This window comes from Chionomys nivalis, chromosome 4 (genome assembly GCF_950005125.1).
Source record: "Chionomys nivalis chromosome 4, mChiNiv1.1, whole genome shotgun sequence".
In the NCBI taxonomy this organism is placed as follows: Eukaryota; Metazoa; Chordata; class Mammalia; order Rodentia; family Cricetidae; genus Chionomys; species Chionomys nivalis.
In genome coordinates, this window is record NC_080089.1 from 38210637 (window position 1) to 38228653 (window position 18017).

Here is an 18017-nt window from a genome sequence, read left to right on the forward strand (position 1 = left end):
GGATTATGTACTAGATACATGTTGCTCCCTTAGGAAGAGGTTTCTGTTTGTGACCCAGTTTTTAAGAGGAACAGAGTCAGTTAGCAGTGGTTAAATAGTGAGGCCATGGAGACAAAGTGCCTGTGCTCACTCACAGTCACTTACCAACACTGAATACAATGACTACATTGAATACAATTGAATACAATGAATACAATGAATTTGTGTTACTTACCATATAACGAAATTAGTAATACTGTCATATTATCACCCAAAAATATCTGCAATATAATTTTGCATTGTTATATCATATAGGCATTTTTCTCAAAGTAAAAACCTCATTTTCTACACATTAAAATTTGAGAAACAATCTCAGCTCAGTTCATATTTTTCCCTTTATTTCTCATGAACTAAGAAAGATTGCAATGTAGAAACTCCAACATTAAGAGAAGATACAATGATTATCCTCTATCCTATTGAATTGTGGAAAAATTCATCACTGTTTCCACAAAATGAAACTCTGAATTAGAGGTTAGTTAAAAGGTCAAAAGTTGAAATGTATTTAAAATCTAGACATTTGAGTCATGCATAGATAACCACACAAATCTCATGAAAGTTCACAGGTTTAAGTAGACAGATAAGATACATGGTTTTTCAGAAAATACTGAGGAAAGACTTGGCAATGCAGAGACATTTCAACTTTAAGATTTCTTATAACCTCACATAAAATTAAAGAAAAGGCAAAACATACAATGCTGCTGATCATAAAATGGGAAAAGCCAAAAATATTAGAGCCAAAATAAAGGAGATGATCTGAGAAAATCTCTCTGGTTGTAATGACCCAGCGAAAATATGACTTCACAGTGAGAGTGGCTGCTTCAATGGGCCACATAAGACTGAGCCTGTTAACAGTTCATCACAGAATTGGTGGGGTTGGGGAGGATCTGACACTTCCCCTCCCACTGGTCTTTGGGTTACTCATCGATTCTAGAATGAGGCAAACATGTCTTCAGTAATGTACTTATGAACATGGCTCCCATCCTCCAACGAATAGTTCTAAATTTATAATCACAAAACTGACCTCATTAAGAGGCACAAGTCACAAAACACGGGAAAAATGTTATAAATATGGTAAAGATAGTTGTGATGAGGAGAGAGTGTAGTAGGGAGATATGGGACATAAGATTGTGAGGGTGACAGTATTCAGAATGTGTGTGTGTGTGATTTATTCTAAGCAGTGATTTTTCTTTTCAGTAAAGCATGATTTTTTTCTCAGATTTCACATTCTAGAAGTACTCCAATTTCATTAATCCATAAATAACCTCACATAGGTATTCTGATTTTACAAGTTATATTTTTGTATTTAATTTGTTATATCAAATCGCTTTGTTCTTTCTATGCTTCTGTGGTATGAGTCTCAGTTCTTAATCTATATTGTTTGTTTGATACAAGGGCTCACTCTGCAGCCCAGGCTGGCCCATAATGTTGTTGCCTATTAACCCTGAGTGCTCAGATTTTAGAACTGTGTCACTACACCTGGTGCTACTTAATTTTTAAAGTTTCAGCCAGTACTTCAACATTTATTAATTTTCTTTTTCATATGTAATGACTGTAGTAATCTGTTTATTACACAGATTAATCATTCTTGAACGTACAAGCTCCAGAGGAGCAACTGGGTCATTAAATATACACAAGTATTTCCATCAAATGAATTTTCATCCTTACATCAAAATAGTCCTAAAGCCGTTAAAAACATAAGAAAAATAAGAGCTATTAGCTATGTATTAACTGAGAAATCACATACAAACCAAAGATTATGGAAAGGGGCTAAAAGGAAGAAGGCTGAAAGGGCAGGGAAATGTGAAAGTGTTGGGAACAAAGTCCACAACACTTTATGTACTAACAACTCCAGTCCATTTAAATGTTGATCAGTCAAACTCAGACCTTAAATACAGCGTGTAGGCAGAGTCTAATCTGTTTGGTCATAACATTCACCTAAGTTGTAGGTCCTTCAGGGTGAAATGAATACAGAAACAGTTTTATGTTCTTCACCTAAATTTGGATAATGGTAAGATGTGAGGGGTAGTGGGTACATAGTGTTTGCTTGATGGGAGGAAAAAAGCTCCAGTGATCCGGAGGAGATTGTTTTTAAGTGGAACCCATCTAATCTCAGTCATAAAAAGCACGGTGAAGAACATAATTTTCATTTCTATAAATGACCTACTAAATCCATTTAAATATAATCTCACAATAATTTATATGTTAAAGTTATCATAATTGGAAATGCTTCATATATTCATCATTCCATTGACATTGTAACTTTACAAGTGTTGTCCCTTTTCTAAAGATTTTTTATCTTGAAATGTATCAGGATTTTATCATAGCTATTAAATATACTCTGACATTATAAAGTGTTACATTGCAGAGGTTATTTGGTAAGGGTTTTTTAATTTTTTATTTTTTTTTGTCAAAAATTTCCTACAATATACTTAGATCATAGACAGCCCCTCTCTGAAATCATCAGAGATCTAACCCCTTTGGTGCCATATTTTTTTTACCCATAACCCTAGTTTGTGCTGCCTATGTATTGTGAGATGTGGCTTTCACTGGAATATGGAGCAGTGGAATGTGTGCAGCTGTCCTACTGTGTCTGGAGGACATTTTCTCCATAATCATCCATAATCTTGCGTTAATGAGTGCCCTCTTTATGAGGTTTGGTCAGAGACGTGTCATCAACTTCTAAAAAAACAAACAGACAAAAAACAGGCTCTTCTCAATGCTATTGGTTAAACTTCAAAGCTCAATGAACAAACCCTGTTGCTGAAGGCACTCTGTACTTGATCACAAAGCATATAGATATCAGGATGGTACTGACCTGAAAGTTTCATTCCTAAATGCTAACTTTCATACTGCTGGAAGTTATTATGGGCACCACTGGAGGAGAAAAACACTAAACACTCTTATCCAGATGTTAAGCCTGTGAGCTAAATAACATCTAGACAGACAAACTTTGTACTATGGAGGCATTAATGTTATGGAAGTATTGAACCATTTTCTGGTCTATAAAATGAAACTCACACTTGAGCATATATATATATATATATCAGTTTTTAATCAGATATAAAACACATATAAAGATGAAGCATGTAATTATTTTCCAAATATTTTATCTATCAAACTTATCTAAGACAATTACAATATTAATAAAAATGTACCAATGGAAAATGCAAACATGTTGATGAACAAAAGCAAAACTTATTGCATTTTCTGTTTATAGTCTTAGCCTCATTCCCAAGAGAAAACAGAATCTCTGCTGAAGAACTCCAATTTAATCTCTAACTCTTCTCATCTAGTTCATCTCCACAACAGTAAATTATTTGTTCCTATTATATTTCTAGAATTAATATCTATGAATATTATACCAACTGTCCACATGGTCTACTAAGTTGCATTAAATAAGTCAGTGTCATGACCTCTTCTCTCATTATTGTATTTGGAAATTGTGTTATATTGTAGATAGACTGGTAGCTTATACAAGCATTAATATGTTTAAAAAACTTTTATTTATCTCGTAAAATTCATTGACAGAGTTCTTAATGCTATGCTAAACATCTTTAACATGTATCTATCTGTTTTAGTACCATGCAAAGATCTAAACTGCCTATAAAATAAAAATGAAACTTTAAATAATAAAAATATATACACATTTGTGAAGATAATTATTCATAAATCAAATTCTCTTCAGGTAGCATGTAGAGAATTGAGTATCTAAAAAAGAAGAATGAAATTCTAAAAGGATAAAGAAAACAAAATATTTGTGTATTTGGGAGCCATTAGATTAAGTGAAATGAATGTAATGTTATGCTTCAAAGACAGAGTCTGGCATCTTTCTCCCATCCCCCACCTTATTGCAGCAGTAAAGGGTAAAGAGACGTCCATTCTGCCTTAAAGAACTCACCATCTAAATTTGTGACATTAGTATATATTAGTTAGAAATGAATTCCAAATATGTAATAAAACCTACAAATAAAAGAAACCAGGGAAGACAAGGTAATATTCTGTGTAATTGATTGGTTATTATTGCAGACTACAAGGCTTACGTGATATACACAAGTATTCCAATATTCACAGGGTTGTTACACAATAAGAAAATTTTGACCATAAAGTTTTAAATGACAGCACCTCTATTCTGTTAAAAATATGATGCCAATTATTGTTATATTTTATAAATATCATGAAATATTTCTATTATCTAATTATTCCAAGGTGTATAGATTCAATATGGTTCTATAAATATCACTTTTGACTGCAAAACATGTTATGGTCCCTAGAGATAATCAAAATAAACTAAAAATGCAAAATGTGTCATACTTAAATTAGGTTTTCCAAAATTTTAGTAAGCTAAACAAAGATGTTTAGTGTGGTTATTAATTCTGTACTGTAGTTATGAAGGTCTAATCTTATCATTGAACTGAATTGCTTGAGTTGCAGTCAGAATATTAGGATCGCAGACTAAGAGGGTTTTTATGAAGTATAACACTTTTCCTTTTGGAGTTAAACTCAAGCCAAAAATCACTCATTTCAGGGTAAGGTGTGTATCTTGTGGCCAATATGCTTTCAAAGTTACTACAAAGACACACACAAAATGAAAAGAAAAAAAAGGAAATGTATAAACAGACCAAGAAATTTCTTTAAAAATTTACAACTTAACTAGGAATATATAAATTATGGGGTGAAAAACATTTTTTTCATGTTTAAAATAAATGATTTGATGCAACCCACATGAAAATATCAAGGCATAAATCCTTACTAGATCAGGTAAGTCCACACATCCCTGGATGATACAAAAGGAAGTGGACATCTGAGACTTCATTTATAAATAAGCAGTGGGTAGACTGTGGTAATAATCCAAATAAGATATGCAATACACATTCCAATTCAAAGGCATGCAATCAGAAGATCAGGAGAGACTGAGTACATACTGAGGTGCTGAGTTTTGTCCTTTGTTCTGGTGTCCTTTAAGCCTGTTGTTTACGATCAGAAACAACAGTCCACTTCTACTCATCCCATTATGTTGTGTTGATAATGCTTTCATTATCTGTGTGTGTAAGAAATTGGAATCACTGTTAAACATGGATATGTGGCCTCTGTGTTGTGAAGCCAATGATAGATGACCCTTTTAAAAAGAAACGTTGGCAATATAAAAATCATCTGGAAAATACATTTTGTTAAGTACTGTGATATTTTGGGAGACTTTAATACATGCTAAGGGAAAAAAAGGAAAGAGGTTCATTTGGTGTATGACTATGAGATCGAAGTTATTTAATTACATAAATATTGAATGAAATAAAGACTAGACACTTATTCCTGGACATAAAATCTGTTCAGTCAGGAAGGCAAACAGACCATTTCAGTTTGTCTAACCAATTACCTGGAAACTGTTTACTTCATTTTAAATCTCCTCTAAATTTAAAATATCCTGCAACATTATCCAATTCAGCATAACTGGCAGAACCTTCCTACTGAATACTAGAAAATTAATATCTAAGTAGCATGTTACTATACTGAGTCAAAGCAGAATGCAAGTGATGGGTTACATCTATACTTTCAGGACTTGCAAGGGGTTGGTGCATTTAATAAGCTTTAAATTACTCCAAGCATAATTGAATGAAAGAGTCCAGTAAGCAGTGTATTCCTGACTTTGCACAGTGGAACCTTTAGACTCATTACTCACCCTCCTCTCCAAAACACCAAGTTTTACTTTCCATTCACAAAGTCACTAATGCAGATGTGCTCAGCACCCAACAGTATTCAGTGCTGAGAGTCCAGGGCCTAGTGCTTACTTAGAGCTATTTTTGAAGTTGATCTAACGATACTTAACATCCCCAAGAGTTTCTTCAGCTCTAGAGTTGGCAACAGTTTCACCGTTAACAGTCACCTGAGCAGTTTTGCCTCCTATACCCTGAAGCTGTACGCTGGACTTATATGCCAGCTCCAAATAGCATGGTGGCACAGTCTCCAAGGATTTCTAGCTCTTAGGGAGCAAAGCCTTAAAAGGAAAGCAAATGTCATTTCCCAACTGGTTAATTTTTTCTGTCCTCAGAAAATTCTATATTGGTTGGTAAAGATTTATTTAGAGACGCATTTGAATTAAAACCAATATTTTGACAAATAAAATCTAAGTAGAAATTGAGATTCGACATTTCTTATGAAATAAGAGATAAGCAATTAGGCCAGCTTTTAGTTTAGTGAACTGGTCGCATAAAGTAAGAAGACAGTCTCAGGTTGCTGAAAACTTAGAATACAAAACTTTAATTTTATATCATATCCAGCTCTGTAATTTGTATTTAAGGACTCATGCCTCATCTATCAAGGTATGTGGGATTACAGAAATGCATTTAAGAAAGAAGAAGACTAATAAATTTGTCTCTTTATATTGAAGTATTTTTTTTATATTAAAGAAGTCTTTTTTTAATACATGTAAGAATAATAATATGCAATAAAGTCACTCACTTGTACATGCCATTAAAACAGAATCGAAATTGTCTGGGTATACGAAAGCGAAGGTGAAGGGAGAGAAAGAGGAGAATACATATGCAAATAAGTCAATACATGTAATGAAAATATAGTCAGTGTACATGACGTACATATGTGTAAATATAGTAAAGGTACATTATACGTTTGTATGTAAATATCTTTATGAAACCCATCACCACGTATAATGAATATATGCCAATAAAATAACATGTAGAAAAAGGTGGGAGATTGTTAGACGGACAGGCTAGTGTGCTTCAACACTGTCTGTTTTCATTTATATTACTTTCTTGTCAAAGAAAACGCAGGAAGAACAGTCTCGAGAGCCTAACACCATCCAAGGCACTTTCTGACAACTGCTTCAGTAGGTATGCCCAGCTGCTACACTACCGCCATGCTGAGGTTGTTTTAGGGTGGTTGGTCATCTCAACTTTCACTCTTCTTCCAGTAGAACCAACGAAATCAGAATTTTCTCAGGGGAAGGGCATGCGGGCGTGGAGTGAAACGCATCTCCTCCGGAAGCAGTGGTGTCTGTGTAATTTTCTTTTCCTGGAGAAATTAACTGGCTTCTGTTCGATGATAAAAAGAAGACTCATTGTAAAGATAAAAAAAAAAAAAAAAAAAGAATGCTGAAATCTCACTTTTCTTCCTTCCTTTTTTTTCTCACACACAAGTGAACAATAGCTCTCCAAGTAAAGAAGCAGTCTGTAAAGACCCTGAACAGTATCTGTCCAGCTCACCCCGCGTTCTACAGCCAGACTTCAGAGGGCTGCCAGCAGCTTTTTCAGAGGAGGTTAATGATCACATCAGACAAGATTACTCTATATTGGAGTTTTTTTGTTCATATGTATGCATAAACATTTGAAGGGCAAAGGAAAATTCTAGTGTTCCTTAGGCTGTCCATTTTCTCTGATGCAAGGTCTCTCACTGGCCTGGTATTAGCCAAGTAGGCTAGTCTGGGACAATGTATTCAATATACTTGTTTCTTTCTCCCAGTGATGTGCTTGCAATTGCCTGTCACCATCTCTATTTTTTTCTCAAAACAAGTTTTATTTAAATAAGGGTTTAAGTACATTACGTAAGATTAAAACTGTAAGGGAAAAGAAAACCAAATCGGTCATGTGGCTAGCTGTATGTTTCAACTCAATGGTAGCAGCTACCCAGTAACCTCTATTTTTATATTTTTTTTATTTTTTATTTTTATACTTTTTTAATTAAAATTTCCACCTGCTCCCCGTTTCCCATTTCCCTCCCCTCCTCCCAAATATTGCCCCCTCCCCCCACTCCCCTCCCCCTATCCCCACTCCTCTTCTCCTCCCCCCACACCATTCCTCCTCCCTCTCGATACTGAAGAGCAGTCCAAATTCTCTGCCCTGCAGGAAGATGAAGGTCTTCTATACATGAACTGGCTTTGTGGGAGCTTAGCCTGTTTAGACGGTAACCTCTATTTTTAAAAAATATTTTTGAGATCCAACTTTGGTCTTGATGATTTTATACAAACACTTTAGCAAATGACTTGATTTTTTCAGACCTGTTTTTAAGTTACTTTTTTTTATATCCTGAATCTATGCTTGGGTGATAATTTAATTTGTGGCTCTTTTTTGATCTAAGTGTTGTTTCTAAAACCAAAAGAGTAAAGTCAAGAACTCACTTTATTAGAGACTCTCAAAAATGACTTCAGGTGATGACTTGACATATACCTAGAGTTATCTGGAAAAAGAGAACCTCAGAAGATCAGCCTAGACTATAGCCATGTGTGTGAAGCTTTTTCTTAACATCTAATTAGATAAAACCATAGCAAACATATGGAGTAAATCATGGCATTCTTCCTTTCAATAATATAAAACCTAATTGATCAAAAACCCATTGCCATTGTTCTTGAGTTCTCAGTAGTCCTCATTGTCCATTATGTTCAGCAAGTCCGGTTTTATCTCATGCTTTTTCAGACCCAGGCCAGCTGGCCTTGGTGAGTTCCTGATAGAACATCCCCATTGTCTCAGTGTGTGGGTGCACCCCTCGCGGTCCTAAGTTCCTTGCTCATGCTCTGTCTCCTGCTCATGATTTGGACCTTGAGATTTAAAAAAAAAAAAGAGAAAAGAAAATTACTCTAACTCCACATTCAAAAGAAGTATGAAACAGGCCAATGACTCTACACTGAACACTTACAAGAAAGGATATATAGACAAAAGGGTTTACTGTGTGACTCACTGTTGACAGAGGTTTCTTTCCTGCCCATTTGAATCATTTGCAAATTGATCAAGAAGGCCATCTACACAACACTGAGACAACCAAGGAATATTAAAGAAATTTATATATTCCCAACTTAATGTATGTGATTTAGTGTCACTTGCCTAGGCAGAGCAGGGTTCATATGTGCAAATTTAACCAACCCCAAAAAAGTTTTAAGAATAGTCATCAGGTGATCCAGATTGCTATCTTGAATGAAAACTGGTTCTAAAAGAGATTATCACTTCTCTATGCATAAGAAGGTGAGAATCCATTGTTATATTTGGTACATTTCTTCCAAACAATCATATACTAACAATAGTCCCATATTTAGTGGTCATAGAGTATATCCTCCCACAAATCCCAGAAGTTATGTGCTATTGCTAATGAAAGATATTATTTGTTTAGTGGAAACTTATCTTTTGTATTAACTTTTAGGGCAACTTTGACAACTATATTTCTTAATCTGCATGCCATGAGATTCAATAGAGGCACAACAATGGTATAAAACACAGACGACAATTTCTTTGGCCCAGGGAGCTGACTGAAGGTGAAGGTACAAGAAAAATGTAGAATCAAAGAAGACGGCAGCAGACAAAATGTGGGGGCTGCATGTACTGGAGGTCTTGGATCTGCCCCAGTGGACTGAATGTGCAGTAAGAGGAGAATGAGGAAGATGTAAGAACGAAAAATAGTCATAGCTGGTAGAACAATGCTAAATACACAGAAGACAGTGCTAATACCTCACTGATAAATACAGTAGAGCAAGAAAGCTCCATTAGTAGGACAAGATTAGAGAAGTAATGATTTATCATATTAGCCTTAGAGAAAAGGAGTCTGGGCTGGAAGACACTGTGACCTGAGGCACTGAGTAAGACCATATCATATACTCCAGCTATCATCCACAAACAGACATAAGATATAATACGTTTAAAGCAAAGATTTAGAGATAGCCACATAGCAGTCATATGTCATTACAGCCACCATGTGACATCCTTCAACAGCAGAAGAACATAAGAAGTAGAACTGAGCTATGAATTCGGGGTAGGAAAAGACATTTTTCTCTGTCATAATATTCACCAACATATTGGGAGTAACTACAGTTAACTGACAGCAGTCAATAAAGGACAGACTGCTGAGGAAATAATGCACAGGTGTGTGCAGGTGAGCACTAAACAGAATCAAGATGTTCATGCCCAGGTTTCCCTTAACTTTAAATAAATAGACTCCTAGAAAGATGAGGAACAGAGGCACCTGTAGCTCTGACTTCTCTCTTAACCCAAGAATGACCTCAGCTACTGTGGTTTATTTGATTTATTTCTTCCATTCTTTACTGGAAACTCTATGTAAGAAAAAATTTTTACATAGAAGAAAAATTTGAACAAGAAAAATTTGATCATCCATTTTTCTATCATTCAATGACTTTTGAAACCGAATTCAAATATTTTCATGTATCTCCAATCCTCTGTCATTCTCTTTGCTATCTAACCAGTCCGAGATTTTGTAGTCCTGGAAAGAGGTGATAAGCAAAGATGTAATCACACAAACATTTATTTACTTGTGACTTTGAATTAAGAATTATGTGTATTGGTACCCATTTCCTACCTCATGCAATCCTTTCTAGCACCCCTTATAGAGTATTTCTAGTATTTCTCATGTCTTGTTTATAACACTTCTTTGTTGCTAGAAAATGTTTTACATTGGTAAAGTAACAACATTTTACACAGGAGATCCTTGACCAAGTTCTAAATAATGATGAAAAAATTGAATATTTCACAATAAAATAGTGAACAAGAGAATCATTTAACTCCTCATTTAAATCTATATACTTGCTATGAAAATCAGCCAAAAAATGAACTTAAAAGCGATAACTACATGTTTCTCTCCCACATACCATTTTCCGAATAACCACTCTGAAGCATAATATTAATTATAAATAGTTTCTTTTCCTCCAACCTGCTTCCTGCTGTCTGTGGACAAAGTATCTTTAGGGTCCTAGAAAAACTTGGAGATGTCTAAATCCTGGGAAGCCCAGCTATTGCCTTTGTTGATGGCAATATTATCTGTTAAGTTTCAGGAGGTCTCCCTTGATCAAATATGGTCCACCTTAACCTGGAATGAATCCATAATTTCTTAATTTCTGTGGAAACAAAAGCAAAACTGCTTCTGCAAAGCAATGCATGTTTTAAGTTCTAGTATATAAATATATTTCCAAACTAATCAAACAGCGGAGAGAGAATAAGCAAATTAACAAGATCAGAAATGAAAAGGAAGACATAACCACAGACACAGAGGAAATTCAGAGAATAATTAGATCTTACTACAAAAACCTGTATGCCACAAAATTGGAAAATGTAAAAGAAATGAACACTTTTTTAGATAAGTACCATATACCAAAGTTAAACCAGGACGAGGTGAACAATCTAAATAGACCTGTTAGTCACGAAGAATTAGAAGCTGTTATAAAAAACCTCCCCACCAAAAAAAGCCCAGGTCCAGACGGCTTCAATGCAGAATTCTACCAGAACTTCCAAGAAGACCTAATACCTATACTCCTTAATGTATTTCACAATATTGAAACAGAGAAATCATTGCCAAATTCCTTTTATGAAGCTGAAGTTACTCTGATACCAAAACCACACAAAGACACAACCAAGAAAGAGAACTACAGGCCAATCTCACTCATGAACATCGACGCAAAAATACTCAATAAAATACTGGCAAACCAAATCCAAGAACACATTAGAAAAATTATCCATTATGATCAAGTAGACTTCATACCAGAGATGCAGGGCTGGTTCAACATACGAAAATCTATCAATGTAATCCATCATATAAATAATCTGAAAGAAAAAAACCATATGATCATTTCATTAGATGCGGAAAAAGCATTTGATAAAATACAACATCCCTTTATGATAAAGGTCTTAGAGAGATTAGGAATACAAGGGTCGTTCCTAAGTATAATAAAAGCTATTTATAGCAAGCCGTCAGCTAACATCAAATTAAATGGAGAGAAACTCAAAGCTATTCCACTAAAATCAGGAACACGACAAGGTTGTCCACTCTCTCCATACCTCTTTAATATAGTGCTTGAAATTCTAGCAATAGCAATAAGACAACATAAGGGGATCAAAGGGATTCAAATTGGAAAGGAAGAAGTTAAACTTTCATTATTTGCAGACGATATGATAGTGTACATAAGCGACCCCAAAAACTCCAGCAAAGAACTCCTTCAGCTGATAAACACCTTTAGTAGCGTTGCAGGATACAAGATCAATTCCAAAAAATCAGTTGCCCTCCTATACACAAAGGATAAGGAAGCAGAGATGGAAATCAGAGAAGCATCACCCTTCACGATAGCCACAAATAGCATAAAATATCTTGGGGTAACTCTAACCAAGGAAGTAAAGGATTTATTTGACAAGAACTTTAAGTCTATGAAGAAAGAAATTGAGGAGGATACCAGAAAATGGAAGGATCTCCCTTGCTCTTGGATTGGGAGGATCAACATAGTAAAAATGGCAATTCTACCAAGGGCAATTTATAGATTCAATGCAATCCCCATTAAAATCCCATCAAAATTCTTCACATATCTGGAGAAGACAATAATCAACTTTATATGGAGAAACAAAAAACCCAGGATAGCCAAAACAATCTTATATAATAAAGGATCGTCTGGAGGCATTACCATCCTTGACCTCAAACTGTTACAGAGCCTCAGTATTGAAAACAGCTTGGTATTGGCATAAAAACAGAGAAGTCGATCAATGGAACTGAGTAGAAGACTCTGATTTTAACCCACAAACATATGAACACCTACTTTTTGATAAAGGAGCTAAAAGTATCCAATGGAAAAAAGAGAGCATCTTCAACAAATGGTGCTGGCAGAACTGGTTGTCAACGTGTAGAAGAATGAAAATAGATCCATATCTATCACCATACACAAAACTCAAGTCCAAATGGATTAAAGACCTCAATATTAGTCTGAACACACTGAACCCGATAGAAGAAAAAGTGGGAAGTACTCTACAACATATGAGTACAGGAGATCACTTCCTACGTTTATCCCCAGCAGCACAGACATTAAGGACAACATTGAATAAATGGGACCTCCTGAAACTGAGTAGCTTCTGTAAAACAAAGGACACTGTCACTAAGACAAAAAGGCAACCCACTGACTGGGAGAAGATCTTCACCAACCCTGCAACAGACAAAGGTCTGATCTCCAAAATATATAAAGAACTCAAGAAACTAGACTATAAAATGCTAATGAACCCAATAAAAAAAATGGGGCACTGATCTGAACAGAGAATTCTCAACAGAAGAAATTCAAATGGCCAAAAGACACTTAAGGTCATGCTCAACCTCCTTAGCGATAAGGGAAATGCAAATTAAAACAACTTTGAGATACCATCTTACACCTGTCAGAATGGCTAAAATCAAAAACACCAATGATAGCCTTTGCTGGAGAGGTTGTGGAGAAAGGGGCATACTCATTCATTGCTGGTGGGAATGCAAACTTGTGCAACCACTTTGGAAATCAGTGTGGCGATTTCTCAGGAAATTTGGGATCAACCTACCCCAAGATCCAGTAATACCACTATTGGGAATATACCCAAGAGATGCCCCATCAAATGACAAAAGTATCTGTTCAACTATGTTCATAGCAGCATTGTTTGTAATAGCCAAAACCTGGAAACAACCTAGATGCCCTTCAATGGAGGAATGGATGAAGAAAGTGTGGAATATATACATATTAGAGTACTCCTCAGCGGTAAAAAACAATGACTTCTCGAATTTTGCGTGCAAATGGATGGAAATAGAAAACACTATCCTGAGTGAGGTATCCCAGACCCAAAAAGAGGAACATGGGATGTACTCACTCATAATCGGTTTCTAGCCATAAATAAAGGACATTGAGCATATAATTTGTGATCCTAGAGAAGCTAAATAAGAAAGTGAACCCAAAGAAAATCATATAGTCATCCACCTGGAGAGGGGAAGTAGACAAGATTGCAGGGCAAAAACTGGGAACTTGCGGGTGAGGTGGCAAGGGGCAAAGGGGAAATGGGATGAGAAACATGAGAAGGGGAGGATGGGAGGAGCTCGGGGGAATGGGATGGTTTGGATATAGGAAGGGAGGATAAGGGAGCAGCAAAGTATATATCCTAACTAAGAGAGCCATCTTAGGGTTGGCAAGAAACTTGACTCTAGAGGGGTTAGCAGGTGTCCAGGAAGATGTCCCCAGCTGGTACCTTGGGCAACTAAGGAGAGGGAACCTGAAATGACCCTATCCTGTACTGATGAATATCTTGCATATCACCTTAGAACCATCATCTGGCGATGGATCGAGGTAGAGACAGAGTCTCAATTTGGAGCAAAGGTCTGAGCTCTTAAGGTCCAAATGAGGAGCAGAAGGAGGGAGAACATGAGCAAGGAAACCAGGACCACGAGGGATGCACCCACCCACTGTGACAGTGGAACTTATTTATTGTGAGCCCACCAAGGCCAGCTCTCTGGAACTGAATAAGCATGGGTTGAAACTGGACTCTCTGAGCATGGCGGACAATGAAGGCTGATGAGAAGCCAAGGACAATGGCACTAGGTGTCGATCCTAATACATGAACTGGCTTCGTGGGTGCTTAGCCTGTTTAGACGCTCACCTTCCTGGACATAGATAGAAGACCTTCGTCTTCCCGCAGGGCAGAGAATTTGTGGGCCCATATTTCGGTTTGGCACAGTAGCCATTAGCCTGGTCTGAGCTAGGCACATAGCTCTGCAGACAAGCTGTCGCCTCCTTAACAAAAGTCAGGATGTGCTGCTCCTAGCTTCTTTTGTTAGAATGTGGATTACCTGAGGAGAGATGTTGGCTAAAGCTGATGACTTGAGAGTTTCAGAGGTTCGGTGCTTCCTTCCTTTTGTAACTAAGAGGATGTCTTATAGAGATGCTAATTCATGGCCTACCTGACTGCTAGATGCGGACGTGACCTAAGCCCAGGCACCTGGTTGCCTAGGAGACAGCCTAATGGGTTTTCCCCCCACTGGATGTAGATATAAGATGTTCCGAGAATAAAGATTCATTCTGGCCTTTTCCAAGATGACCTTGTAAGCTGTGTCGGTTTTATTCCTCGCGACTCCGTTTCAGCCGGGTTAGGGAATCTATGTTGGACCCACATGGGCTCCGACAAGTATCGAGAGGGAGGGGGAATGGTGCGGGGGGGAGGAGAAGAGGAGTGGGGATAGGGGGAGGAAACTGGGGGGAGGGGGCAATATTTGGGAGGAGGGGAGGGAAATGGGAAACGGGGAGCAGGTGGAAATTTTAATTAAAAAAGAATAAAAATAATAATAATAAAAAAAAAGATTTCCTTGATTCCCTGACCAGACAAGAATATTCTGAGATGCTGAACCTTTGTGGAGTTTCAGTAACATACCTCCACCATGGCAAAGTGTTATTAACACTACAATGGTCCATGCTCCTTCTCTCAAAACTGGATGTAATATCAAAGGATTAGATACATATGCCCAATACTTCCCTCCATCACCGTTCATATTCACCCTCTGCATTGTTAGGAGGCTCTTCTATCATCTACACCAATCATCCAACTGCCACCGAGCTCCATTCTAGATAAACACACACATGTCTTCATCCCCATAGTCACACAGGATCAGGTCCCATACATTATCCCATGCAAGGATCCTTCCACTTCACATGGAAAAATTGATCCAGTGGTAGGATGCCAAAATCTGTCAGCTACAGAATTTTCTGCTGCATCCACATTTTAAAAATTTAAAATAAAGAGTGCATGATTTAATATATTATGTGGTCACTGGGAATATAACTCCCCCTTTTTATTTCTTGTGGTTGTGTTTTCAAGGTACCATGAGTGTATTCCACAGTTTCTTGTCCTTGAGGATTATAAGGAATTCTATTTTTATGTTTAACACGCATCTGTTGACAGAATATCTTTGAAGCTTTACTGCTATATCCCAATCAAGTATTGGTTTGCAAGGCCAAACAAGAGTCAAAATTTGTATACTTGGCACACCAATATAGAAGGTAGAAAATCTCAGGGGATTTTAACATTAGATGAAGAGCTATATCAATTAATTATTACTAAGAACAGAATTAGTCTTCTGCTGTGGGACATTGGTTTGTATCCTGTCAGTCAAATTTTAAATAAACACTGATTAGCCAGTCGACAGTCAGGAAGTATAGCTGGAACAACAAAAAAGGAAGTAGAGGCAGGTCAATGAGAACAGGAGAATTCTGGGAAGGAGGAAGCCCATTCTTCTGTAGTTGTGAGTCTGCCACAGAAGAAGAAAGATTTGATTGCCTCACTGAAAAAAGGTACCAAGCCATGTGGCTAGCATATACTAGAATAATCAGCTAGTATAAGTTATGAGAGTTAATAAGAAGCCTGAGCTAATGGGCCAGTCAGTTTATAATTAATGTAGAACTCTGTGTGATTTCTTTGAGACTTAACAAGTGTGATAACTAGGCAGAACAAAAAACTCAGTCAACCGTATTCTTGTGGACAATCCCCCTAATATATATGAATTAATACACACACACACACACACACACACACACACACACACACATAAATTCAAGGAAAGGATGCCGGTCATTGGACAGAGAGCAGGGGGAGCTCAGGAGTGCTTAGAGGGAGGTGGGGCGAATGATGTAATTACAGCACTTACACATAAAGGTCACAAAAATGAATTATAAACAAATAAAAAAGTATCAGGTTTATTGTAATTGAGAATGTAGTTTAATATTTTTAAAGTAATTTTTATCAAAAGCAAAAACATATATAGCATAAGGTAATAAACATTATGGGCATATGAATTCATGTCATCCTTAACATTATTTATTCTATGAAAAAAGATAATATGTGCATAGAAAATTAAAATTGAAATTTATATTTATAAAAATTATCAAATTATCCTAGAAAATGAGTAATAATTCTTGAAACTATAATAAAATAAATTATATCAATTCAAACTATGTAGTTGTGGATAACTTTTCTCTAATAAATTATCTTCACATTACTTCTGAAACATGATTTTTTTTCTTTGAAGTATTTTCTTCAAGGCAACGCTGACATCCTTATTCCGCAGACTGTAAATCAATGGGTTCAGCATGGGAACAACAGTAGTATAGAACACGGATGACACTTTCCCTTGGTCCATGGAGCTGACTGATGATGGCTGTAAGTACACAAATGCAGCAGAAACATAGAAGACAGCAACAGCAGAGATGTGAGAGCTACAGGTGCTAAAGGCTTTGGACCTGCCCTCAGTGGAACGGATACGCATGATGCTGGTAATGATGGAGATGTAGGATGTAATAATTGTGAGAATAGGGACAAAGATGTTCACTGTACCAAAAACTAGAATCAACAATTCACTGATATAGGTATTAGAGCATGCAAGCTTCAAGAGGAGAGGAAGATCACAGAAATAGTGGTTGATCACACCTGATTCATGGAACCGAGTCTTTAATGCAAAGCCTGTGAGAACTGAAGTACTGAACACACTAAAAATATACACTCCTGAAATCAGGGCACCGCTAATTTGATAGGACATGGTTACATTGTAAAGCAAGGGGTTACAGATGGCCACATAGCGGTCATATGCCATTACACCTAGTGTGTGACACTCTGCAATGCCAAAAATTATAAAGAAATAGAGCTGAGTCATGCATCCAGAGTAGGAGATGAGGTTCTTCTCTGACAAAAAGCTCATCAGCATTTTAGGAGTAACCACAGTGGACTGACAGAAGTCAATGAAGGACAGACTGCTGAGGAAATAGTACATGGGGTTGTGCAGGTGGGAACTGAGCACAATCAGTGTGATCATGCCCAGATTCCCTGCTACAGTGACCACATAGATTCCAGAGAAGAGGAGGAAGAGGGGCATCTGGAGTTCTGGTTTTTCTGAGAGCCCAGCCAAGAAGAACTCAGTCACTGTGCAATTGTTCCCTGCTGCCATATTTGTCATTCAGATCCTGAAGGAGTAAAAGATTTGCTTGAGCCATGTAGTGGTAGCTTAAGTCTTTAACCAGCACTAAGGAGGAAGAAGCAGGCAAACTGTGAGTTCAAGGCCAGCCTATTCAACAGAGGTAGTTGTAAAGAGACAAGCTTGCACAAAGAAATGCTGCCCCAAATAATATGTGTGTGTGTGTGTGTGTGTGTGTGTGTATGTATGTGTACATGTGGGGGTATGTGTATATATAATGTTGTCAGAGTGACTTTATTAAACTTTTCATGTAT

General features: G+C 36.8%; 2 protein-coding genes across 2 annotated transcripts; both read right to left on the bottom strand.

Moving 5' to 3' along the window:
• Nucleotides 1–6986: 6986 nt before the first annotated feature.
• Nucleotides 6987–7148, bottom strand: LOC130872447 (apelin receptor early endogenous ligand-like; the record flags this gene model as incomplete). Its single annotated transcript, XM_057766344.1, has 1 exon — nt 6987–7148. A coding segment is annotated over one exon (162 nt), but the record flags the coding sequence as incomplete, so codon positions are not given.
• A 9643-nt stretch (nt 7149–16791) lies between these two features.
• LOC130873244 (olfactory receptor 1537-like) lies at nt 16792–17745 on the bottom strand. Its single transcript, XM_057767934.1, has one exon. It carries the CDS (start codon nt 17743–17745, stop codon nt 16792–16794), a length of 954 nt encoding a protein of 317 aa, XP_057623917.1.
• Between the last annotated feature and the right edge of the window lie 272 nt (nt 17746–18017).

Excerpts from the sequence above, each read along its gene's own strand:
- LOC130873244 (XM_057767934.1), bottom strand. The coding sequence starts at position 17,745 with ATGACAAATATGGCAGCAGGGAACAATTGCACAGTGACTGAGTTCTTC.